Below are 27,244 nucleotides of genomic sequence, written 5' to 3' on the forward strand. Positions count from 1 at the left end.
TGTTTGCAATTGTCGATCTTAGCAACTTTGGTAACACTCTTGACTCTTACTATTCTTAAAAGTTAGGTGAAGAACAAAGGGGTTTGTAAAAATAAAAAAAGTTAAGGAAGACATGGTGAAAACCGAAAAATAGGTGATGTTTGGTTAGGCAAATATTTTCACCAACTTCATTTCTTATTTATACGAGTATAATTTTTTATGGGAAAATGATATATGATGTTAACATCATCTATGTTAGATGATGTTCCTTCACATACTCATTAACATCAATTTTTACACATGTCAAAAAGCCCCTATGAATTTTATGTTTGTGAAAGCAACATCATCTAACAAATATGATGCATCATCTAAATTATCCTCATTTTTTATTGTTTTGATTTGATTTGATGTTTAATTATATTGTAGGGTATTAAATTGGATAATGTGAAGTTTAATTGGTAAGTGAAAAGTTAAAAGGAAACAAAAAATGAATAAGATGATAATATAACGCTGATATAACACAAAAATATAAATGAAACTGGTTAAAAGTAGGGGTGTTCGTGGTTTGGTCTTTACCTGGTTAAACCGTAAACTGAACCATTTAAAAAACCGAAAAAACCAAACCGTTTTTAAATTATGTTTTGGGTTTGGTTTATAGCCGAAACCGAATTATATATTTGGTTTTTGGTTTGATTATGGGTTTATGATAATGAATTTGGTTAAACCGAAAAAACTGAATTACTTATATTCCTTTTATGTATTATCAAAAATGTGATATTTAATATATATATATTTTTTTGAATGGATAGTTATTAATGTATTTTTTACTTTTGTTTTCTATTTGTTTGTTATATTGATTTCTTCTGAAATTAGAATAATTCAATTAATAAACAATGTAAGACTTGATAAAAAATTTTTAATAAGGATAACAAATAAGAGTTTAGTTGTTTCAGTTATGTTACTTATTTATCCATATTGTACTTGAAGTCTAAATTTACTACTTCGGTGAAAATTGAAATTATTTTGGTTGAAACACAACCTAGACAAACAAAAATTGTGAATTTGTGTTTTTCATATTTGGTTTTTTCGGATTTAAATCGAAGCCGAACCAAATTCTAATTTGGTTTTTGGTTTGGTTTTTTCATTTTGAATTAGGTTTTGGTTCAGTTTTGGTTTTGAAAAACAAAAACTGAAAAACCCAACCCAAATAGACTGAATAACCGAAAACCAAACCGATGAACACCATTAGTTAAAAGTAAGAGTAGATATTCCATCAAGTCATTGGTAACTTTAAAGATAAAGTTGAAATTTGTTTAATTATTAAATTAAAATCAATGATCAAGTTTAATTATAATATTTAAATTTTAATCTTTAATTGTTTAAGACCATTTTTACCATTTTTAAGATTGAGATAAAAATGGTAAAAATATCTTAAACGAAACTCATTTACTCAAAGATGACGACTCCAATTATGTTGGTTAGCTTATCTGGCGCCTTCCCAAAAAGTGAAAGCCTTAACCACCTCTCCACTCTCTCTCTCTCAAACACACAGAGACACTTTCACTGTCCTTTTGCTCTCTCTTCACTTCATCCAAAATATCCTCACATTTCCATCCTACCACTATCTTTCACTGTTTTTTTTTTTAACCCCACTTCATCATTGTATTACAGTTGTAACTTTTAATGTAATGTAATGTACCTCTATTCATTTCACTTGGAAGAAAAAAAAAAAAAACCAGTTGTGTTATTTACAACTTACTGTAGTAGTAGTAGATCAGTAAAGATTTTTGCTTGATTCTTTTTCTTGGATCAATGTGAGTAAAGTTCACATCTTTTTTGGTTTAATCTTTTATGGCTATTCTTTTTTATTTCTCATTCAACATTTTAACTTCACAAAATTCAATCTTTCCCTTTATTTTGTTCTTTACTTGCACACATTGGTTGCTAATTGATATTCTTTTCTTTATTTTTGTGTATATATTTCAGGGATCAGATGTCATTCTAAGTAAGTTTTGCAGACTGAATCAACCTGGTATGCATCTCATTTCATTTCTATTTATATATATTGTGTATATATATACATGTAGATTATTATTGAATAATATTAAAAATACCCTTTTCAACACTGTGTATATATAATTTTGTGTTTTTGTAAATAAAGTTTCAAGATTTAAATTTGTTATAATTATTCAAGTTGCCATTTTTGACTATTTGTGTGTTTCTTGATTTAAATATTTTGTGTTTGTCTAAAAGATTAAATCTTTTGCTATGCAAATGATTGGTGTTCATAATGTTGGTGATATAAAACTGAATCATGTGATTTGATATATAATTTGGCTGATTGGAAACAGATATTTGTGGTGATTATTGAAGTGAAGATGATGAATGTTGAGCATGTTATTATGATTTGGGTTTTATTTGGTTTTTTAATGGTTGCAAAATCCGAGGTTTATATTGTAACTATTGAAGGAGAGCCAGTGATAAGTTATAGGGGTGGCATTGATGGTTTTGAAGCCACTGCTGTTGAATCTGATCAGAAACTTGATGCAACAAGGTTAGTGTTCTTTTAAAGTTTTGTACCTTTTTGATGATTCTAGCAATCGGATCACCGTGGTTGAACTTTTTCTTTTTTTAATTGAATTTTGGTTTATACTCAGTGATTTGGTTACTTCATACTCACAACATCTTGAAACGAGGCATGATAATCTTCTTGAATCACTATTTGATGATGAAACGTACACGAAACTGTACAGCTACAAGCATCTTATCAATGGTTTTGCAGTCCACATTTCTCCCGAACAGGTCACAATCTGGAAATTTTACTCTTGTTTATGTTGAATAAAAGTTTAAGAATGTCCATCTCGCAAAAATTACTAATGAATGGGTGAATGTGTTAATGTAGAAGTAGAACACAATATAAATCTTCATTTGTTAAAAGAGCAAGATAATTATTTGACTTAATTAATATAATTTCGTTAATCATACTAGTCACATTAATTCTAATAAACCTTAAGTTTGTTTTGGACATAAAGTGTTTTGGGTGAACCTGACACAAACTGTTGTCGACCAATATCAAAAGTTACCAGTTTTGGCTAACAGTTACTCAAACCGCCCATATTGCAACATTTGGTTATTAGAAAATCTTGCAATCATATTTTCTTATATGTTTTTCATGAATATTAGTAGGCAGAAACGCTTAGGCGAGCCCCTGGTGTGAAGTCTGTTGATAGAGATTGGAAGGTGAAGAAACTCACCACACACACACCACAGTTTCTAGGACTTCCGACTGGAGTCTGGCCAACTGGTGGCGGATTTGATCGAGCTGGAGAAGACATTGTGATTGGGTTTGTTGACTCTGGTATTTTCCCGTATCATCCAAGCTTTCAAAATCCCAGAGTCGAGCCCTATGGACCGTTTCCAAGATATAGAGGGAAATGTGAACTTGATCCTGAAACCAAGAGGAGTTTTTGCAATGGAAAGATTGTTGGGGCACAACATTTTGCAAAAGCTGCTACAGTTTCTGGTGCATTCAATCCTGAGATAGATTTTGCTTCTCCTTTGGATGGCGATGGACATGGAAGGTTGGTGTTGGCTTATATTGGTTTTTTGTTATTGTTTTTTTTTTTTTAGTTTTAAGTGTTAATTATTGTTTTACAGTCATACTGCAGCTATTGCTGCTGGAAATAATGGGATTCCTGTACGAGTGCATGGTCATGAATATGGAAGAGCAAGTGGAATGGCTCCTCGTGCTAGGTTTGATCCATTATATTATGCTTATTAGATTCTTGTTATTGTTATAAGATTTGTATGACATGTGCAACACATTAGTTGGTTATATACTTCTAATTTGGTAAATTTACAGAATCGTGTTTCCTGATCAACCCAACCTATCCATCTTGCCACCTCTAGTATTGTTTTTTACTTTCTTTGTTTTCCTCTTTCTACAAGAATGCTGTTGTTTTGTCATCAAAATTTGCTCTTCTAACACATCAATATTGATCAATTTGGATAGGATTGCGGTATACAAGGCACTATACAGGCTCTTTGGAGGGTTTGTTGCCGATGTCGTTGCTGCCATTGAGCAGGCTGTTCATGACGGTGTTGACATTATAAATCTATCAGTTGGGCCAAACAGCCCTCCAGCTACCACAAGAACCACATTTTTAAATCCGTTTGATGCTGTGCTTCTCTCTGCTGTAAAAGCTGGAGTTTTTGTTGCACAAGCAGCCGGAAATGGAGGCCCGTTTTCTAAAACCTTGGTGTCTTACAGTCCGTGGATCGCATCTGTAGCTGCTGCTGTTGATGATCGGAGGTATAAAAACCATTTGACACTAGGAAACGGCAAGATCCTAGCTGGAATCGGCATGTCACGTAAGTTTAACTAGTTAAAAATGTTTGGATAATAATTGTGCTTATGAGATAATGAGTTGCATATTAGCTGCAACACAACTGGTTATAATAACTTTGGTGACCTTTACTTCCGTCCACATGATATTTTTCTCAGATCAATCTAATTTATGTAAAGATTACTCATTATAGAGTATTTATTCTGTGAAAATTAATATTAAATGTGAATCTGATCCAATATTAATTCATGCAGCTGCTACGCGTCTCAATAAAAAATATACTCTTGTGGCTGCCAATGATGTCTTGTTGGATTCTTCGGGAAAGTCTAGTACCGCGGATTGTCAAAGGCCTGAAGTTTTAAACAAGAATATGGTGAAAGGGAACATACTTCTTTGTGGGTACTCCTTCAATTTTGTAATTGGTTCGGCGTCTATGGCAAAGGTTGCGGAAACAGCCAAGAGTCTCGGTGCAATTGGTTTTGTTCTTGCTGTTGAAAATGCCTCCCCAGGAACAAAATTTGACCCCGTACCTGTTGGCATTCCTGGAATTCTCATCACTGATGTTAGCAAGTCAATGGTATATAGCATTGCATACTAGATTTTTCATTTCTAAAGCCTAAGGTGGGCAGGATGGCTAAAGGGTAAAAATGGGCTGGGTTGAACCAAATCCCCCCCACCCCCCCAAACCAAATTTGTAGTTAGTTTTAATAAAAAACATAGTTAAATATACCGTTTTCCCCATATTTAAAGTTTCTATGTAAAAAGTTCGTTTTTGCCCGCTCCAACTCAAACATAACATAAACTGCTCCATTGTTCTGAGTACAGAGGAAACATTATAGTTTGTGTGTATTTTTGTAGGACCTTATTGATTATTACAATGTCTCAACTTCAAGGGACTGGACTGGGCGAGTGAAGAGTTTTAAAGCGGTAGGATCTATCGGAGATGGTTTAGAGCCGATTCTTCACAAATCAGCCCCAATGGTAGCGTTATTCTCTGCTCGCGGGCCCAACATAAAAGATTACAGCTACCGAGAAGCGGATCTTTTGAAACCTGATATTCTAGCACCTGGTTCCTTGATCTGGGCTTCTTGGTCTCCGAATGGAACAGATGAGGCTAACTACCTAGGTAATGAGTGTTTGAGCTTGAAAACCATAATTGAAAATGAATAAAAAACATTAACACCCACACTTGTACAATTGGGCATGAGTGGTGGGTATTCCAAAGTGTTTCCCAAAACCACCTTCTTGACATTGTAACAGATGGTTAATTTTTTTGAGTGTCAAAATGGGCAGGCAGGTTCTACATAAAAGTATCCACATGTATGGATCAATTGCCAGTAGTAGTTGGTATCTACCATAAGCCAAGTACAATGGTTTGAAAATTATTTACTTAGCAAAAAGCATATATTCACATGTTCATCTGTTGAGATCATATTATGAAAACAATTAAGGTGTTTTTTTTTCTTTTGAGAGCAGGAGAACATTTTGCTATGATCTCTGGAACTAGCATGGCTGCACCACATATAGCTGGGATTGCGGCCCTTGTGAAGCAGAAGCATCCTCATTGGAGCCCTGCAGCCATCAAGTCAGCGTTGATGACAACATCCAATACACTCGATAGAGGAGCAAGGCCGATTCTAGCCCAACAATATTCGGGTTCTGAAACAATGACATTTGTTAAGGCCACACCATTTGATTATGGTAGCGGTCACGTTAACCCCAGAGCTGCTTTGGATCCGGGCCTCATTTTCGATGCAGGTTTGTTCATTTATGAATAACTTAGGTGGCAAAAATGATTATTTTGCCGACACTCAACTTCCAACTCTTGATTTTTTTTGAAGGTTACGACGATTATTTAGGGTTTTTGTGCACCACACCTGGACTTGACTCACACGAAATCCGAAACTATACCCACCGGCCATGCAACTACACACTTGGTCATCCATACAATCTAAACTCACCATCAATTGCGGTTTCCCATCTTGTAAGAACTCAAACCGTGAGGCGAACTGTCACAAATGTTGATCAAGAAGAGACATACAGGATCACAGCTCGAATGTCACCAGCTGTAGCCATTGAAATAAGCCCTGTATCCATGACCCTCAAACCGGGTGCATCCCGTAAGTTCTACGTCACTCTAACTGTAAAGTCAGTTACCGGGACCTACAGTTTTGGAGAGGTTATCTTAAAAGGAAACCGAGGGCACAAAGTGCGGATCCCAGTTGTAGCAATGGGTTATGATCGGTAATTTCATGTGTTGTTTATTCTTTGTAAAAGTGTTCAGATAATAAGACGTAGGAACCGCTAGGTGTAAAGAGTATTAAGTTTTGATGGTGCCCCCTCCCGCTGTTATGGCTTGAAAGCAGCCTTGATTGTACTCTGTCGGATGCAAACCGAGACTGTGCAGTTTGATATGATGTGAAAAAGAAGTTTTGGGATGCAAAACGAGTTGGGTGAGACTGATCTCACAGCAACTGAGTATTGTTTGTATTTCCTTAGGATTCGAGAGGAGCCAGCAGATTTTCCAAGGGAGCTTAAGTAGCTGTGCTCTATGCCTCTATGTAATGTCATTTTGAAATCTCTTTTAGAGTTGTAACAGTTAGAATTATAGTAGTAAAATGTTGTAATGATTTGTATTTCATGTAGTAAAAGTTTATATATTTTCTTGATTTTTAAGCTTTTTTGTTTTCTTAATATTTTTATAAGACTGTAACGGTTAAGCGATTGATTAGACCCATTCATTTTGGGAACCTTTGTGCCCATACGGCTAGTAATTTTTGACACGACATGGAAACACCAAACGTTAATCTAACATGAATTAAGCAACTAGACATGAAATGACACAATTTATGTATCGGCTTCGTCTCTACGGTTCAACCTGTATTGCCATTTTTAAATCCTTTTGGATTTAACGCTACGTAAATCTTGAGTTCGGGTTAGGTATACACCAGCTTGATAAATGACTAATCCATTTACATGATTTTTGGTCATGTTTGGGTTGATGGCTAACTTTTTGGGATTTTGGGATTGGGTTAACCCAATCCAGCTCAAGTTGTCAGCCTTAAAGCCATAAATTAAAGTAAAAATTGCTATCTGTAAAACATATTAAAGAAAGTAGAAATGTGCCCACACATAGCGTGGAGTTATATAGTTTCAACGGCTAAACTAAGGGAATAAGGGTGACGAAGTCCGGCTTTGTTGACCCCGATGGTCAATCGTGATGTAAAAAAAGTTTTAATTTTAAATTTGACTATAAAACATGGGTACTGCATAAAACATATATTGTATCTTTTAATTGGGAAAATAATCTGTTTCATTTTATTGCCTTACAAAGTTAAATGGACGCAAAAAGCCAATGGGTTAAAAACCCCGGCAGCATTCTGAAGTCCTGCAATGATGCTTGGATCCTGGGAGACCAGGGTTCGAGTATGAGCAGATGAGGTTTTACCTGCAATTTAACGTCGTGCCTTCTGTAGCGGTTAAATTGGTGGATTTTCCCTTCCCGGTGGTCCCTGACTTCGTGGATCGGTCGGTAGTGACTGTCTGCCCGTGTGAATGTAACAGCTAGCCGTTCCGTGACACAAACGTTTAAAAATAAATTGGACGCAAAAATACAAACATAATAAATGAGCATGCCATGTTTAAGTATATATTTCAGCTTAATGGTCAAAGAAATTACTTGACTTTAACACTGTATTTTCGAGTTTATAGTTATTAGAAAAGAAAATATATTTATATAATGCATTCACAAGTTTAATAAAAAGCGATAGAAAATTAAAAATGATAAGAAAAAAAATAGTTATTTACATTCTTGAGTTTAAATGAAAAGAAAGAAAAAGAAAAAAATGTATAATTTTACCCATATAGCCTTTGTAAAACAAGTATTAAATATAGATTTAAGGGTGAAGTGGTAATTTCACATCTCTATTTTTCTTTTCCTTCTAAATCATGTCAAAATTGGCAAAGAAAACTTTAGAACTTAAAATTTATAAGTTTTTATTTTTATCATTTCCTATCTTTTCTTTCATAAAGAAAACAAAGATTTAAAATAATTTTCTATATTTCTTTTCTTATTTCAAAAAAAAAAATAAAATCAAAGAAGATCAATCCCTGGTTAGGAAAAAAATAAGACAATTCCTTTTAAGCCCAGTAATAAAGTGGACCAAAACTAAAACCCCCAAAATACAACTATAGTGAATACTGAAGAAGAAGAAGAAGAAGAAGAAAGAGTATCCCACCGTGTGGCCTCTAAATAAGGTTTGGTTGGTGTATAATTGTATTTCATTGGTTAAATTTAAACCTAGAAACCCTATTGTTTCTATAGAAAATGAATCATTATAATCCCCCATATGGGCTAATCTCTATTCTTATAGTTTCTTGATTTTCAAGATCAGTGTCCTAATTTTTTATTTTTTTTTTGGGGTTGGGAGTCTATTTATGTACAAAAGTAGTAAGTAACTCCCAGTGCCGTCTTCCACGGGTTTTGGGTCCCAATACCGTCTTCGACGGTGTATGGGGAGGTTGATATGTAGACAGCCTTACCCCTACCAAAGGTAGAGAGGCTGCTTCCAGGTTCTACCATAGGTAGAAAAGGACCTCCAGCCTTGCTGGGCATGAGGATCGAACCCATGACCTCTGTTTCCAGAGGCATGAGCTCCAACCACTAATCCAACCAGTTGGTTTAGTCTATTTATGTACAATATGGGCTATTTTCAATTTTTGTCTTTCTGCTTATGATATGTTTTTGTCATCATACATTTCATTTGCAAGTATTAGTAGAACAAGAAATGGTGTTTTTTTCTTGTCTTAAATATGTGGGTGTATTTATATTGGAATTTTACAGAATTATATATGATACTATTAACAATTGTTGTGTGTTTTAATTTCTTTTCAGATTATATATCAGAAGCAAGATGGAGGAGCAGTCGTTTTTCAGTAACATGATGACGAATCTTCGGTCCACCTGCAAGTATTATACTGGATATCCAAAGGATTTTGGTCCATCCAGGGTTATCCATTTCACTTCTGAGCGTGAATTTGTTCATCTTTTACATCAAGGTCACCCGGTCATCGTTGCATTCACTATCAAGTAATCTTTTTTCCCTTTCTTACATTCTCCTTTAGATAGATTTATGTGGGTATCGATCATGTGGGTCAAATGGGTATGGGTCATATGGGTCGGGTCGAAATTCCCCCAAACTGCATTTGAAATGTATTAAATCCGCCCCAGGTCATTTTATGCGAAAAATTATGCTATAAAGTTGCTAAAGTTACCTGCTTTGACTTGTTACCCATCTCCTTCTTTTGCCCCCTTTAGCATCTTTGCTAGGTGTTAGCTTCATATATGGCTTCTGTTTTTCACTCAGTAGTGTAGTTTTATCCGTGATTCGTTTGAAAAAATGTGATTCTTAATTTTATTCCTGGGTTCAGTGGCTTTCTGGCCCCTGAATATTTTTCTTACTGTTATTTTTGAGTCCCGTAAATTTAGGGGCCCCTTGTTTGTTACCTCAAGCTTCGACTCTATTGCTTGCAATGAATACATAGTTTGACGGGGTTGTTTTTGTTGCAGGAGTAACTACACTAAACATCTTGACAAAGTATTGGAGGAAGCTGCTGCTGAGTTTTATCCTGAAATCAAATTTATGCGTGTAAGTTGATTTTAGTTCGCTAGTCAATTCGAAAAATATATATGTTTGTAAATGTAGTCAATTGTGTATATCGCAACAACGTCGTAAAGATGTTAAGCTGAAGGTGGTACCACCGAGTCACTTACGAATGGGTTGATTATTATGTTACTATCTCTAATGTGTCAAACAGTTAAAATAAAAAAGATCACTCACAATGAATGAAACTCAGTGTTAAGCCACAGGTTAAAGCTTGCTCAGTGTTGAAGACACAACCTCTTGGTTGATAACCACGCACAGCCACACATACTTACTATTTCCCCATAATGAGACTTGAACCCACAACCTCTTGGTAATCATTATTAATGCACTAATTATTGAACTTTTTTTATATTGGAAAAAAGAGTGTTTAGAACCTCACCCTACCTGGATTGATTTGGAATGTACAAGAAACGACATAGTAGTTATCCAAACCTGTTTTCCATCCTGTCTACGGCTCTATGCCCGTCCTGCCTTTTTTTTTTTTTACAGATGCATCTATTCTAGGTTAATGTAACAGAATGTATCTATCTGAATTTTTCAAGCAGCCTTGGACCATCTTTTTATGATTTCCTGTTTCTTAATGGTGTATTTCAGGTTGAATGTCCAAAATATATTGGATTTTGTATGACACGACAAAAGAAGGATTATCCATTTATAGAAATGTTTCATAGCCCAGCACAAGTAAGTTTTATACTTTTTGGTTTTATCCGCATGGTCTTCATTTAAGTCTTGTTCTGATATTACAAATGCCCTTTGTATTTCATCGCATGGCTACATGTGCCCTTTGAATCTGATGGTCCTTCAACCGTGGGACATCAGAGATCAGCATTAATTTTATTGATTCTGTTGGAAATGGTGGCAATGCATTGTTTTGAACCAATTAGAAATTTGAATGGACTTTCATTTATATGTCAATAACCATTTAGTATAGTTTCTTTCTAGAACTCATTGTATAACTTTCACAGCATTAGATACATTCACTCTATCAAAAGTCGACTCACTTCGTCCTAGAAATGTGACTAGTACTTCTGCTTGAACAATACAATAGTTCAATAACATTAGATCTGTTTTTGCTTGAATTTTCCTGCTTATCTGCTATATGAATGTCGTTCATATCCTTTACTTTAGACATTGCCACATTGGTGAGAGTAAAAACTAGAATTTACCAAGTTTTTCACTTTTTTGTAATGTAATGATCAACTCCCAAAGCAACAAAACTGACATGAATAACATTGAAGAATTACCTGAACAATAATTGGATGTTCGTGGTAGCCCACTAACACCTCGTTATAGGTAGCAGAATTCTGTTCCAGTGGGTTGAATAATATGTTAAATTAGGTAGCATTTTGGACTGATTGGATTAACAACACTTTTCGTTTCAATTTTAAAATTATATGAAGAATGTGCATGTTAGATAAACAAAAATCATATTACTTTTTAATCAATAGTATACATGTTTTATTCATTAAACTATATATTTTGTGCAACTTTCGATACGCTTTCTTATTAGCTAGTTTTTTACCTGTTAAAAGATAAATCATAACTTGAATCAATCCATGTATAGCTAAATGCCGAATTTCCCACCTTTACACTGGCTTATATGTTATAAGAGATTGATAAATCACATTTGCAGTTATCACAATATGTTTTGCCAATACCCTTCCACCTAAGATATAAGTGCCCTTGGCAGCCCCGAACATGAAGTGCAATTAAATCTTGAATCATATGGGATGACATGTTAATTAATATGTGGGTCAAATGCATGTTATTACTGATACGTGCTCATTTGGTACAGGCAAATAATCAAGGAAGAGCCGCTGATCCAAATGTTACAAAGTACTCTGTTAAAGTTCTACCTGTAAGTTTTTTGAACTTCTTAAGTTTTACGATCTATCACTTTCCATATAAAAAAGTTAGAAATATTTTATACGAAACACACACGTGTAGCTGGTATCTCACATTTGAAAATACATCATACCAATCAAGTAATTGGAAATGTCTTGGTGATTGGGGACGTAGTTCCACTCTTCACATACTCTCTTGGCCTCCTAATTTTGTATTAGAGGTCTAAATTGCACTTATAGTACATAGGTATGCTCACTGTCTATTTATTAGGGAAAACAAGAACTTGTAAATCTTTATATTGTCTTCTTTATCCATAAAGTATAAGAAAAAGAAAATCAAAATCATTGATAGGATTTAGGACATTCTGTAAAATCTAAAATAAAATATTCTTCTACAATAAGTACTTTAGAGCGTGCGTTTATTTATTTCTTCTTTTTTTTTTTTTTTTTTTTTTTTTTTTTTTTTTTTTTTTTGTGAAATCCATCTGAATTACCATGCTTTGATTCTATATTTTTTTAAAATAAAGCTTGATATGCCAACTTAAAAAGCACCAGCGATTACTGAAGTGTTTATATACATGCTATATACAAAAATACAGGTCGTCAGGTACACATATCTTATTAGTATATATGTAAGTGCAAGTAGGTAATATATACGCACACAAACATACACATGTATGTTTATATATATATATAAAAGATACGTATATGCACACAGAGGAAAGTTATTAGTACATGTACTTTTTATAGTACATGTGTAAGTTAACTAACACACTTCTTCTTTCTTCTTCCTTCCATCTCCGACCACCACCACCATGATCATCTCCGACCACCACCATGATCCTCCGGTGACGGCGACCATCTCCGGCGAGACATACACATGTGTAAGTACAACTTTTTTAGCATTTTAGGGTTTAAAATTTCTAGGTTTTTTCCTTCGCGAGACAACACCACTGGCCACCATCATCTCCGACCACCCGAACCACAGCGCCGACGCCAGCAGCAAGGGTTTCGCCTGTACCGTAGCAAACCGTCACCATCTCTTAGATCGCCGCCCATCAAATCCATACGATTCCCATATGCGTCCCTTGACGGTCAGTTTAGAACGGATAAGGGCCTCCGGCCCGTGCCGTATCCACCCGAAAACGAACCTGATTCTCGCCGGAAAGTTAACTTACACATGTGTAAGTCTCGCCGGAGATGGTCGCCGTCGCCGGATGATCATGTTGGTTGTCGGAGATGGAAGGAAGAAGGAAGAAGAAGTGTGTAAGTTAACTTACACATGTACTATAAAAAGTACATGTACTACAAATAACTCACCCCTGTGCACACATGTCTACATATAATTATATAAATACACATGCACCAGTTTGAAGAATATTGCAATCTACTATTATATGACTGTAAATATAACTTTATGAACAACTTTATGAGTTCGGTTCTAAAATGATCAGCAAATGTTAAAATTTTCCTTCGGTTCATATTTGACATGCAAGGTCAAGATTCTATTAAACTATTAATTACTTTCAATACTATATTCGAATCTATATTAAAAAGAAAAAGAAAGAGAAGTATGGACTATGGAGTTGGTATACTTTCAAACTTTGAGATGGCTAACTATGTCATATTTTAAATTTCCAGATGAAAAAGATTCTCCTATAACCTCTTATGTTTGTATCTAACATTGATTCATGTGTAATTTCACTATCTGTCCCTATATGTCCAAATGTAATTAAAGAATCATTTCTCTGCTTTGATATTGATTATAAAATGCCTCTACTGACAATCTATATGGTGACTGTCAATGTATATGCAGTATAACTATGATGTCAGTGCATACGGGTTTAGAGAGTTCTTTAAACGCCACAACATAGGGTCGTTCAGCCACAAGTAAAATGGCGATCCAATGATATTCTGGGACCTTTGTAATGCATAAGTATACGTTGTTAGAATGCTTCTTTAATTCATTTGGTCAAAAATCTCCAGAAGTATGGCGTCTTTGAGTTCTTGCAAAGTCTTTTTCACTCGGGCCACAAATTTGTTTTGCTTGCAATATAGGATAGATTAAAACATGTGTAATAGTTCGGATCAAGAAAATCAAATATGAAAGTTCATTTCACATGTACTGTATGTTGATTGTTCTTTTATGCTTCAAAAAATAGATCCATAGATGAATGTCATATCTTATTGAGTTAGAATATTATATATGCAATTATGCATCATTAAATAGTATAATGCATCATTAAATAATATACCACAAGACAATGTTCATGATGCATATCTAATAGAGCCATCATTTTTCAATTGTTTTTTATACGTTAAACGTGTAATTAAAATGTTTGTTTTAACATATCTTTGCAAAAGCCTTTATAATCAAATATATTCTCTCTCATACATGTCGACACACATCTTACTCTACACGATTTGGGGAAAGTTTTTCTAGATTAGTCTTTTAATCTTGGAGTAATATATAACTATTTACGTTTCACCTCTTTACATTCATAACGCAATTGAGTATCGTTATTTTTCAAATCAATATATTAGCTTTTTCTCACGCCATAACAATTTGGGAAGACTAGTGGAACAAATTTATTTTTTTTAACCTGACCAGTCTTTATTTGACTGATAAGATTGCTGAACTTTTAAAGAAAATGGAAGAAAAAAAAATATGCATACTAACATGCGTCAATTTTCCTGCCGTCTCAAAATCGTCCCTGCGACCATAGCCATTAGTTTCCTGCCATTAACAAGCATACATCGGTTCCACCTTCTCATCCACCATTAGTTGTTTTAATTTAATAAATGGCTAGATAATAATTAATAAAAAACTAAAGTGATGAGTTGTAAACGGCCAAAGGGTGTGCCAACTCAAAAATCAACCTAAAGGTATTGTCGTGATGGTAATGTAACAAAATTAACGAGTAGTGATGTACGTCACCATTGGGGCTAAAAGAGAGTCTACTTCATGAGCTGACGAAAATGTTTATGGATTGGTCAAAAGATTTGCTGAAGAGCATAAAGGTTTGAGCCGGTCTCAACTTCTTAATCACGCTTTAAGTGTAGTCAATGGTCATTTTCCACATGAGGGCTAAGTCTTGGATAACTTGGAAATTGTTTCTGGCTAATTGCCAAGTTTGTTGAGGTTAAAAAAGTTTGTAGAAATTTGGGTCTACTATGAAGGGTAACCTAACTTTGCTACCTTTCAATATCAAATCATGCGTTTATGAAATAAGATATCTGTATATCTATACCCCTTGTAATACAAATTAGGAGTTCTTAGATCAACATTTTTTTCTACCGAAAATATCTTTGTACACATATCTCACTATAACCACCCACCGTCGTTATTCACCGCAGTTCATTACCACTGCAACCATAAATTCCTAAAACTATCACCGTTAAGCCACTGCAACACGTGGACATCCATCTATTTATACATTGGAAGTGATATATCGAATAATCAAGAAAGAGTCTTGTCGGTCTCTTCATCACTCGTATATAGTACGAGTACTACATTGCTACAAAAGTTTCTTTCCAAATAAGTTTTTAAAAATCTGAAAACTTTAAGCAATTAAATGCTAATAGAAACATCTAACCTTCATCTTTTGGACTAATGCAAAACACATGCTTAATTAATAGCTAATAAAAACCATGGGTATGTTTGATAATGAGTTGTTTAAACTTTTAGGAATTTCCAAAACTCATTAAATACAAAGTTGTGTTTGTTTATGAGTCTTATTAATAGATGGTTACATTAGTTTAAACTTTTAGGTTGATCAAAATTTTATACAGAATATAAACTTTTGTTTTTTAGGTTTTGGAATTTTTAGACTATAAAATTACATCAATACCTCTTTTAATTCAATAACTACCAACAAATTCCATGATTAATTATTAGCTTCTGTCAATTCTTATCATTTTACATATTTTATTAATTTTTTGGACATTTTATAATTATCTAATTCTAAAACAATTTCAGCTATCAGTTTTCAACTATAACTATTGTTTAGCATCTAGTAATCCGCCATCATCTATCAGTCATTAGTTGTCAGCTAAATTTGTCTAACACATCCATTAGCAAAGTCTTCCACGATGTTACACGAATAATTGATTATTATTATCCTGGATAAGTTAATGTTCCATTTGATTATGCCAGATTGCCAGATGTATCAAGTCATTATCTAATTGTACGTTTGTACGTGGAAAGGCTTATATGGCATAGTAAATATTTTAAACAAACAATTAAGATCTCTTCACTGTATACAATATTTAAAAAAAAAACAGTAAATTATGCGAAATGCGATTAGGGTATCTTTTAAATCCACTATTTGGGTCCCGGAGGTAAGTTTTTTTCCAAAGTCTTAGATTCGAGTATTGGGTTTCTCATCTCGAAGGTATTTTCCATGAGGAGATGGTTAGTGGTCCAACAAGTCGCTGGTTAAAATTGTCTCCAGCACGTCTGAATCAAAACTAATTTTACAAAAAAAACTGATAATTATAAAATTTCATCTTTAGTGGTTAGAAAATTGACATTCCAACCTACTGAATTCCAACATGTACGTCAAGATGACCCCATTGAATGTTACATAATATTCTCTTTTTTTTTTTTTTTTTTTTTTTTTTGGTGTTCTACTTATGAACTACTCAAATATCAAGGATGAAACTATGGATTTTTGAAAATACCCCAAATATCTTTATCCACACAAATGTGACTCGAACCCTGTTGGAAAACTTGAAGATACAAAGATAAAAACTTCATCTGGTGCTTGTGATTATATCGTTTTTCATTATTCTTCTAAAACTTTAATACAATTTTTTTTAGCATAACAAAATATTATAATTATCTTACAAGCTAGCCAGCTAGGGAAGAGCTACAATACAATAAAATCACACAATATCACAACATATGTCTTATAAAACATACGCTAAAAAACTTGGTTTTTTAAACCATAAAAACGATTACAAACTGCTAACATGTAATTAATCACCTAAATCGGATTCACTTCTTCGAGTAAACGATATCTCTCTGATCATCGACAAACGTGGCCGCCACGAGAAACGTTTCCTCGGTGGTCTAGTATCATTATCTTCATTGTTGGAGCCATCACTTGACCCTTTGTCTTGTGTGCTTACGGCAGGCGCGGCTGAAGGGTCCTCGAGCCCATGAGTCTTGGCTATATTACTTAGCTTCTTTGAAAGAGAGATTTTCCTTGACTTTTTATCTTTTGGGCTAGCCGAAGGAGGCTTACCCATGGACCGAGTAGCTAATGGGCCCGTTGGCTTGTCCATAGATTGAGTAGTACTAATCAAAGGCACTTGCTTGACCATTGAGTGAGTACTAGCCAAAGGGGCTGGCTTGGCCATGGACCCACGAGCCTTGGCTACACTTGTGAGCTTTTTTGTAAGGTTGATCAAGTTGTCGGAAGACTCATTGAACCTAAGGATGGCTTCGGGTAGTAAAAAGTATATTCGGCCCGGTTCAAGTTTTGTGTCGGGTTTTAATGGTACTAATCCGATTTGCAAAAGTCTAACTGGAGTAGTCATGAAGTGTTTAGGAAAAACTGAAGTTACCTGATCAATTGTGGTTGAACTTTCATAATCTTCTATGTAACCATCTAAATGGACCACTCTTATGGCTTTCACTTTTGGCTTAGTTGCTTTTGGTTGGGTTGATCTTTTGCGAAAGCAAAACGCATCCATCAATCGGTTAAGCGTGTCTGAGCCCACAACACACGCGAAATCGGTTCACTTGGTACCGTACTCGATCGTTTAGTATGGTCACACTAGGCTCTCAAGTTTGGTTTCACTCTGTTAGACAAGAACTTCTGTTCTTTATATAGAAGCATCAATAATAATATTCCTTCTCTAACAAGTGGGTGAGACCCTTCTATTTATAACTTAACTTATGTAATATGTATGGACGGAGAGCATGAATATTTTTTTTTATACATAGCATGTCACCATGGTATTTGTTATTATATTTATATGTATATACTATATTAAATTTAAATATTTTGGCGTCACTCAGCCATTAATTTATGTCAATATCACATCAACACCACATCAAAATACTCTATCCTCACTATTAATCCACACCATTAATCTCTTATGACATTCCCAATCCATTAGTCTATGAGCTATTTATCTTTTCAATAATCCCTTGTAAATTCAAATATGGTCATTATTATGGAAAGTAATTACTATGTTTTATAATTATAAATAATAACTATTTCAATGATATATTTATGGGAAATGATTCTTAAATTTTATGTTATCTTATTTAAAATCAATTTTTGATTTTTTTTATATAATGTTTTCTATTGTTTTGTGTCATGCGTGTCTTTTCTTTTTTACCACTATTGGTTATAAGTATTTAGTTTTACGTCATAAATATTTTATGCTATATAAATAAAAGATAGTATCGATATGTATTTGGTGCCTAGAATAAAAATAAAAGATTATAAGAATGACAACAATATTATTTTTCAACCCAATTGTATATGTTACTCACGTATTATGTGGTATAATAATCTAGTTTATTAATATATTAGTAGATAATAAAGGTAAGCATTTCCACATATTTTTCATGGGTTTTACATTGCAAAATATTATAGCTTAATAAAACTTTTGCATGGGCATAATAAAACTATAATACTTCTCTAAATTATTACTACGTGGTTATGTAAAATATAATTTACAAGATAATTTATTATAATTTTCAAATATTTTTAAATAAAAAGTATGACTTAAAGGAAGTAATACATCTGTTGCGGGACGCTTGTTTGAGACTTGAGATGCTTATTATATACGGCAAGTTGACCCAAGTCATGCCAAATTCTATCCTTTTCTTTTTATTATCAAAAACATAAAACAATCAACTTTATGTAAGAAACGTGTATTTTGGTTCTTAAAATAATCATTAAATATTTTTTTTTAAAAAATAAATTTCATTTAAAAATTCGTATTGCGATTTGACAACGGTAGATCCGCCCTAATGCTTTATCGAAGTAAAAATGCCTAAAACTTAAACATTAAACCTCTTTGAATGAGGATCATTAAATACTAGCAGTTGTCTCCCCTAGAATTTTGTTATTTTATTTATAATTGTCTTGTTTTTCGTTCAAAAGTATTGCCAAAACTAACTCTGTAAATATATTTCGTTTTAACACATAAGTTTGTTTTTCGTTAAAGGTATAATCGACGATTCATTTACAACGATTTTTTGTACTATTGTTGATCTTTAAAAGTTAAATATCCTTTTTGTTCGACTTCATGCATTTTGTTTAAAATAAGCAGGCATACGTGCTAGTATGCTGGATGTATGGCTTATAAGGTTCCCCGAGACTTGAATTAAAAGTGAGTTTTTAAGAATTTACACAAAAGTTGACTCTTGAGATGATATTTCCCTTCTTAGGCAAACAAAATCATCTAGCTAGAAAATTTTAGAAGAAATGTGTTTTGTGGTATTTGGTTCGACTATAAGATCTTGAGTTTTCGACTAGAGTAACAACATATGGGTGAGACAAAGTTAACAGTTGGTTCAAAAGAAACCCAGTAAAAAAAAATAAAACATAACTTGGCCAGGCATGCCGAGTTAGATTTACTAAACAACTTTTTTGCTTGTACATTGCTGAGAATCTAAATACAAGTGCTGTCAGTTTAGACCCGTTTTACTTCTTGAGGTTTTAAGGTTGAACATTGCCGCATGTAGGTTTGACACAGCAATCTTTTAGCCATTGAGACACTCTTGAACTTAAGAGACCATCTTGAGGCATCCGGATACAAGACTTCATGTCAATGTAAACATGCTTTATAAAGAGTTGTACCCGAAGCCATTTGGCCAAAGGCAAGTCTGACTTAGCATCATGTATAAAGAAATGATCTATGAACACTTAAAACATGTAATTAAGCGTACTACAAATTATTTTAAACCGCATATAACATATACCTTGCTAACAGTCAACATCAGGAAATCAAAAGGGCACAGTTTTATAAATGGTTCAAAGATTTTTAAAATGCTCATGTGGTTTGGTACATGTGGTGCCCCTATATGAGTTTGAATCTCAATGCTGAGTTTGAGTTTCACATCAATCAAAAAACAGGCTTTTGGGCACCATTAATTTAACTTCTATTTTTAAACAGCTATTTCTAACATGTTACCACAAACACAAGCTAAAACAAACAAACCTGATGTACCCAACTGTACCAAGTCTCGACAAAAGGGTTAGCCATATGTGCAGGAGTTCCCTGTAGGAAAGAAAACACGAGATTACCAGAGTGAGTTCATGAATGCTAAAGTTATTCGATCATCATCCGAAAGTAGAAAGGGTCATTTGACACCCAGTTAAGTAAATGGGCTAATTTATATTTATCTTGAACATTTTCGGTTAATTTGGCTGAAAGGGGAAAGGTACATACTAATGCATGAAAAATGTATAATCTTATATATTTTTATTGGACATAAAAATGTTTGCAGGTCGACCCAACCCATACCCGTTTCAACTCGCTTTAGAATCTAACATACTAAGAGAAACATTTTGCCCTTTTAAATTTTATGCCCATGATTGAAGAAATTAAAAGATGGGTTATAAAGATTAGCAAAAGAAGGTTGGGTAGTTTACGCAATTTGTCACTTCTCTAAAGCTCAATCTAGGACCAGTAATCATTGTACAATACAATTTAAAGTTTGAGAAATTTAAAGTTGAATAATTCAGTGTTGGATAATAATCACCATAAGGAGGTCACTGAAGCTTTTGACCCCAGAGGTCCACTGAATGCCGCAATTCCTGTGAAGCAGCTCCATGGATCCTGGCCCAGCCACCAGTGGATGCACGTCTCCAGCCCTGATCCCAACTGGGTTCTTCCCTAGCACCTCCCCAGCTTTGATTATGCCTGGGTATTTCCGTGGCACCTCCCCAGCCTGGATTCCACCTGGGTACTTCCGTAGCAGCTCCCCACCCTCGATTCCACCCAGTTACTTCCGCAGCACCTCCCCCTCCTTGATTCCACCTGGGTTCATCCCTAGCTTGCTGCCAACCTTTGGTTGATGGCACACCCTGTTCACCTCTCAATCTTTTCGTTGGCTGATGGTCAACCGGCTGCACTGCCCCCAAAGTGTTCAGGACTGCAGCTATAGTCTGATGATGAGTTCCACCCCAGTCGCCCACTGCTGTCGCTCTTTTTAATGACTTTCGAGAATTTCTCTGATCAACTACACCGTTGGAATTAGAGACCTTGTTCATGGCCAATACTGGGTTGGTGGTCATTATATGCTGATTTAGTTTACCGTTTTCTTTATATATATTTGGTTGCAGGACAAAAGGATGATGGTGCATTCTGTCAATGCCAAAAAAGGATACATTTAACAGTGATGCTTCAATTTGACCATTCATAAAGGAACAAAGATTTTCGATTGTCAGGTGGATACGGCCATAGATTTCTCCGACTTCTGATTTTCCAACAGCCCTCGCAACGTTTTGGGTTCGATCTGTGAAATCCTCAACCTGTAGAGTTCGGCAAAAGTAATATTGGTGCATCAATAAAAAGTCGTCTATAAAAAAGCACTAAATCAGCAAACTCGTCTTTTAGATGACATGATACAGTTGCAGGTGGCAATTTCTAAACATTAAACATATGAATGGATTGTCTCTTTTAAGCTCAACCAGGTCAAACAAGTCAAATAAAGAAAAACAACTAAAAAAGAGTAGGGTCAAAGTGGTCAAAAGTTGCCATAAGTATACTTTTTGTGCATAAAGTGGTCTGTATATTTTGGAACTAAATGTTTTTCAGGACAATCTCTAGCTACGATGATCTGTATTTTACGGATATATTCTCTACTAAGGGGCATAAGTCGTGTTTTAAAATGAAAGTTGAACAGGCTAAGTAGGTCTAACACTTACACTCATGGTGGCTATTTTAGTGTCCCAAGTTTTAGATATCCAGTGTCCTTGATATGGACTAGCACATAAACCTTTAGGCCAAAGGTTTTTAACAGATGATAGCTGCAACAAAGACATACAATGTGAAGCAAAACTTCATGCATATAAAGTAAATGAAGTGGACCTTGGTTACCAACAATGAGAATAAATTAAGATGTTACCTTCAAAAAGAATGACACAAACAGTTCACCTAATGTTTCGGTATTTTTCCTACCGTAATTCTGGAAGTTTCTAACTGAATTCTGTACCGACACAAGATCTTGTCCACCTAGATAATTATTATTCAGTAAGTAAGCAATAGTTTAACAACCAAAAGTCCTGATACAAGTTTGATAATCAGTAAAAAGCAGTGTGAAAAGAATGTCAGATAATAAAATCTATGTTTCGGATGCTCATTACTGGTCACTGTGTATAAAGTATTGTAACTGGCAATACAATCCACATTAATACTTTATACTGTCACTAATGAGGGGTTTGAATATTTGACAAATAGTAAATGAGGGAAAAATCTCCAATTTATTCCTTAGCTGATGTCAGGCAGGCTCAATTGAGCCATGGGAATACAAGTTAGATCTTATACTCCTTCCATTGAGTAAAAACTTAAAATTCCCACCAATGACAAGTAATAATTGAAATATTTCACCCTTCAGAAAACTCCAAGAGGTTATGTTTGTTCAAAAACTGTTTGCAATATATATGTGAGAGAGTAAGCGATACAAAGTAATGGATGCACGACCAATAAATACTGCCACATATTTGTAATGTTGTATAGCGCAAGTTCTCGTATGATTTAACTACTTTCAAAACCCAAACTAGGTCTCGGTGCTACCTTTTAGTATCGCAGAAAATGGAGGTAATATAGGGGGATCTCGAGTCTGCAACCAAAGAGTGAACAATAAGATCAAAATACAAAGTTAGATAAGACAATAAAAAACCAATGAAAAAAATGGTAGGCAAGAAAAGCTCATCTGTTTCACAAGGTTTGAGAAGGGAAGTTTATTATAGTCTTTGCCACAGAATAATTGGAAAAAAGAAGAAATCTAGAATAGTTCATTACTTCATTATCCATGTGAATACAATAAACGGGATGAGGTTTTTCCATTTCAGGATACCTGGAAAGGGCAGAAACTATGTATGTGGCCTAGCCGGGATAACCCCAATATCGTTTCCGACCTTATCCCTGACTACCCCCAAGATACCCTGGGGATGTTTGAACCTAAGACCTCTTTTGAAGACATCAGGATGACTTACTATTAGGCCATTCGGCCACCTTGGTGGTGGTTCATATACATAAATCCTTTGGTCAAAAAGTTAAAATTCAATTTTTGCATGCCAAATGATGTCTTAGATACAAACTATAATGAGAGTGTTACAAATTGCGTGATAACTGCTCATAAAGAAATAAGTCAATAATGGTAGGTCCAAGCATATCATATTGAAGATATAAAAACAATTGAAGAGCTTTGTAGAAGCAACCAAATAAGGGTACAGGAGCTATCAATTTAAGAAATATATACCGTACCTGCAGATGAAAAGCAACCAACAATATTATGGATAAAGAATTCAGAGTTCGATCCTTTGAACTGTTAATATTATGTGCTTTTGCCCATGCTTTCATCTGCATAAATATAAATAGATAAAAGTCCCCAACTTTAATTGGATACGGTAACATTCAAACTATAAATATTTCGCTCTATCTCCTAAACATTTACTAGTTGCTGCATGCCTGCATCCCTGTTTAGCTAGTTTTATAAAATTTCAGGCTCATCTTCACTTATAATCAAATATATACATGGGAGCATATTATCAAAAATTGGTTCTTTTAAAATTATATCTTCGAGCTTAAAGATTAAAGTCCAATATTTTGTATCAAGACATGACTAAAACAATGCAACTTTGGATATAATACATTATTATTATCTTAAGCATGGAACAGAAAAAGAAAAACAATTAACTTACCAAAAAACTTAGCTTTAGAAACCTTTCATCTATAGAAGTAATGAAGCGAATCATTGCCGATTTTGAAATCCCGTCTCTATTTTCTACTGAAAGGTCACATTCAACACCAGTTCCGGGATCAACAACCTTGAGGATGGGTACCTTAGCACTCATTATGGGCTGGACACCTTGGACATAACCTCCAGCTAAAGCACATAAAAAGTCATAAACAAATATATGCATGTAACTAAGGCTTGTAAATAGGCATAAATTATAAATTGCAAGCCTATTGAAAATGATATTCCCGAAATATAATGATGTTAATGAATGTTAGAATATGTGGATTTTTAACACTGAAAGAATACATAAAAATGCGAAGGATTGGTCTAGCTAGAAATTTACTTTGAAGTGAATAGAACTTTCTCGCAAACTTCCGAAGAGTCCTAATTTTCTGATCTCGAGGGAACTCAGTGTGACCACCATTTCTAAAGTTGACGGAAAGATCGAGATCACTTCCTGTAGTAAAAAGATCCATAGAGAAAGAACCAAATTCCTCAACCACAGGACAACTTGCATTATCACCTGAACAAATAACAAATAACAAATTGATTTAGCATAGGTAGAAGTATGAAATTACTTGAAACAAACGGAAGTTGATTCATTTATCTTTAAACCACAAAATAATTGAACTTCATTTAAGAATCAATTACCAGGGATTACCATATAATTCCCTAGCTATTTCATTGAAAACTCGGATCACTTGTCTTCTATCTTCGTATTCACTGGGTTTTGGCCTACGAATTTTGTAAGCATCATTAAGTAGTTTATCGAGAACAGATAACGACGCTTGATTTAAAGTGATTTTCTCCAATTCCTTTAACTCAAACTTCTCAGCTTTCTTTTTAAGGACTGCAATATCAGTAAAGCAATTAATAAAATAAATAAATTCAATCTCATTAAAGATATAAATGATATCAAAAGAACAATAGGAACATGCATCTCACAAAGTTTAAATATGGAAATTCACAAAACCTTGTAACTGTTTCATCTTTATAGCTCAATAAGCCCATACACAACTCATTTGGATGAAGTACAAACCGTGTACCCCACAAAACCCCGTAACTGTTTTATCTTTTCAGAAAATTTTAGCATTTTACAGTATTTTTGTATTCCTTTAGCTTTTTACGAACTTCTAATTCTAAAAGTTTTCTTCATAATTTTATAAAACAAATGGATTTTCAGTAATAATCAATCTATCACATCATTTTCCAGTATACACCGCATATGTATGTTTCCAGCACTGAATAACTTGATATGTTGGGGAAAAAAGGTGGCTTCTTCTATAAAACAGGACTTCCTCTCATTTTCTCTTGCGTTTTATCACGGGGAATCTTGAGAATGTGAGGCCATGAATGAGCCAAATGTTGATAAAAAAACAAAAAAGCCAAGTGAATAAAAAAAATCTTATCAGAGATATGGTACAGAAGCACAAATGCCTAATATCACTTGAAGGTTATGTGTACCAAGATTGGAAATATATGTGCAAAATAAGAATATTTTAGGGTTAACAATATGCCATCAACAAAGAAAAAGAAGCGACCAAAGCGTAAAGACAAATAGTAATTTTTCTTAACAAACGCAAGTGGAAAAGGAAACAAAAATGATAGCTTGCACAAATAGAAACAACGAGTATATGTCCATATACATATATGTGTTGTTTGCAAAGTATAAGATTAAACTAATACTTACAAAACAGTTTATGAACAGAAAACTATTCTAACAGTATAAATAGAACCATCATCAATTGATATATGTAAGAATTTGAAGCAACTCAAACTACGCATCAGTGAGCCAAAAAATTGAAATAAAACTATTCTGATACTTAATTCCAGTTTAGTTTCCAGTTAAAGTTTTAAACACTTACCTTTTTCTTTCAACGCCATTATTCTGCCCCCAAATGTTAACAACTGAATGCTTTAGATTAAATCAAAAAAACTTATGTGGCTCCAATAATGTAATGCCGGAAACAGAAATAAGTCATCGACAGAAAAAAAAACCTGCATACAAAGTGAAAATCAACCACATTACAAACAATTAAACTACGACGTACTATATAATCAGTATAAACTGCAAACATAAGAATAAAAGCCTGTAAGCACTGTTTTATCACTTTAATACCGCCACTAAAAACTTGACAACTCCTTATTGACGAACGATGTCAATTTCGACAATCTTACACTTTGCAAACGAAGCAATATAAATCGTCAATTGGCAACGACAAATAACTATTTGGGTCTTCATATCAAGCAAAACCCACATCCATTTTTACTTAAAATAGCTCCATAAAAATGTGTCACATAACCCATCTCAAAATCTTTCTCCCCATTTTCGACAACCCCAAAAACCTCAAGAAAATGCCAGAAACATATACCCAGAACATATACCCAGAACATCCATTATCCATCATTTAGTTATTTGTATTCTAATGATTAATAAAGTATAAACCTTTTTTATAAAAGATAAAAAAAAAAAAATCTGATTTACTTAATTAACTCACACACAAAATCCAATCTTTTAATAATTATATCTTGAAGTAAAGACAAATCAATGAAGTAGAGATTACAAATTAAAAACACAGTATTTAACAAGATTTTTTATAATATAAAAAAGAAACCTAATTTAACTTACAGAGTGGGATGTAATCCGGTGGAGCCGGCAGCTAATGACTGATCGTCGGTGATGTATGTATATATATAATAACAATATTTTTATTAGGGTTTAATTTGATTTAATTTTTATACTAGAGATGATGGATGCATTCTTTTTGCGTCAATGGTGTGTTTGTACTTGTCTTTTACAACCACCCTACAGAAACAACGTCAGTCATACCCATAGGCATGTGTCTATCCATGACTCATGTGGAGATGAGGTATATAAAGATTTTACATAAAAACTACAGTAGTTATTTTGGACTTAAATTTACATCAAGTATTTAAACTCAAATTCTAAGTATGCAGCAATACGTACCCAGCAAGAACCGTTTGATCTCATTTACTAAATTGGTACTTATATAATCCCAGGGAATAGTGTCAAGGTAATTCAACCACTTAAATTCAATTCTGTTTCTGACAAGATTCGAACCAGGTTGCTGTTAGAAAGTGGCAGCTGGTGGCCAACTCTTTTATGAAAAGTTGGTTAAGTTATATATATATATATATATAGGCCAACTCTTTTATGAACAGTTGGTTAAGTTATATATAAATATTAAAACAGTAAGAATCCTAGCATTTTAAAACCCTCTTCAATTTAAAGATATTTTTAAAAAATTGACACATAAGATTTTATCCTATATGACATCTTTATATTTTTTTTTACAATATTTTTAATACATCTCTCTAATATATCGTCTCATAACATATGTCTTAAAGAACTCTTTCCTATCAAAAGATTCACTTTCCAAAACACATAAAAAGAAATTGTATCAGGTCCTATAGTCGACCGTAATTATATCAATTTTGTTATAGAGTTCATAT

At 33.9% G+C, this 27,244-nt stretch overlaps 3 protein-coding genes across 3 annotated transcripts; 2 read left to right on the forward strand and 1 right to left on the reverse strand.

Moving 5' to 3' along the window:
• The first annotated feature begins 1,694 nt into the window (after positions 1-1,694).
• LOC122599296 (subtilisin-like protease SBT2.6) lies at positions 1,695-7,001 on the forward strand. The gene is made up of 11 exons (XM_043771788.1): positions 1,695-1,793; positions 1,966-2,011; positions 2,331-2,533; positions 2,637-2,781; positions 3,166-3,560; positions 3,637-3,732; positions 3,992-4,350; positions 4,580-4,902; positions 5,184-5,451; positions 5,802-6,083; positions 6,167-7,001. Exons 3-11 carry the CDS (start codon positions 2,358-2,360, stop codon positions 6,571-6,573), a joined length of 2,451 nt encoding a protein of 816 aa, XP_043627723.1. The 5' UTR covers positions 1,695-1,793; positions 1,966-2,011; positions 2,331-2,357; the 3' UTR covers positions 6,574-7,001.
• Positions 7,002-8,449: 1,448 nt separating this feature from the next.
• LOC122600638 lies at positions 8,450-13,956 on the forward strand. The gene is made up of 6 exons (XM_043773385.1): positions 8,450-8,582; positions 9,220-9,414; positions 9,895-9,973; positions 10,586-10,672; positions 11,787-11,849; positions 13,652-13,956. The coding sequence occupies exons 2-6, from the start codon at positions 9,239-9,241 to the stop codon at positions 13,727-13,729; spliced, it is 483 nt and encodes a 160-aa protein (XP_043629320.1). The 5' UTR covers positions 8,450-8,582; positions 9,220-9,238; the 3' UTR covers positions 13,730-13,956.
• A 5,844-nt stretch (positions 13,957-19,800) lies between these two features.
• Positions 19,801-26,607, reverse strand: LOC122599991 (protein HESO1-like). Its single transcript, XM_043772621.1, has 11 exons — positions 26,400-26,607; positions 25,636-25,768; positions 24,432-24,620; positions 24,114-24,293; positions 23,733-23,917; positions 23,296-23,391; positions 22,603-22,648; positions 21,935-22,041; positions 21,735-21,836; positions 20,567-21,338; positions 19,801-20,082 (listed from the first exon to the last, which is right to left on the reverse strand). Exons 2-10 carry the CDS (start codon positions 25,652-25,654, stop codon positions 20,577-20,579), a joined length of 1,686 nt encoding a protein of 561 aa, XP_043628556.1. The 5' UTR covers positions 25,655-25,768; positions 26,400-26,607; the 3' UTR covers positions 19,801-20,082; positions 20,567-20,576.
• Positions 26,608-27,244: the final 637 nt, after the last annotated feature.

This window comes from Erigeron canadensis, chromosome 5 (genome assembly GCF_010389155.1).
Source record: "Erigeron canadensis isolate Cc75 chromosome 5, C_canadensis_v1, whole genome shotgun sequence".
Taxonomy (NCBI): domain Eukaryota; kingdom Viridiplantae; phylum Streptophyta; class Magnoliopsida; order Asterales; family Asteraceae; genus Erigeron; species Erigeron canadensis.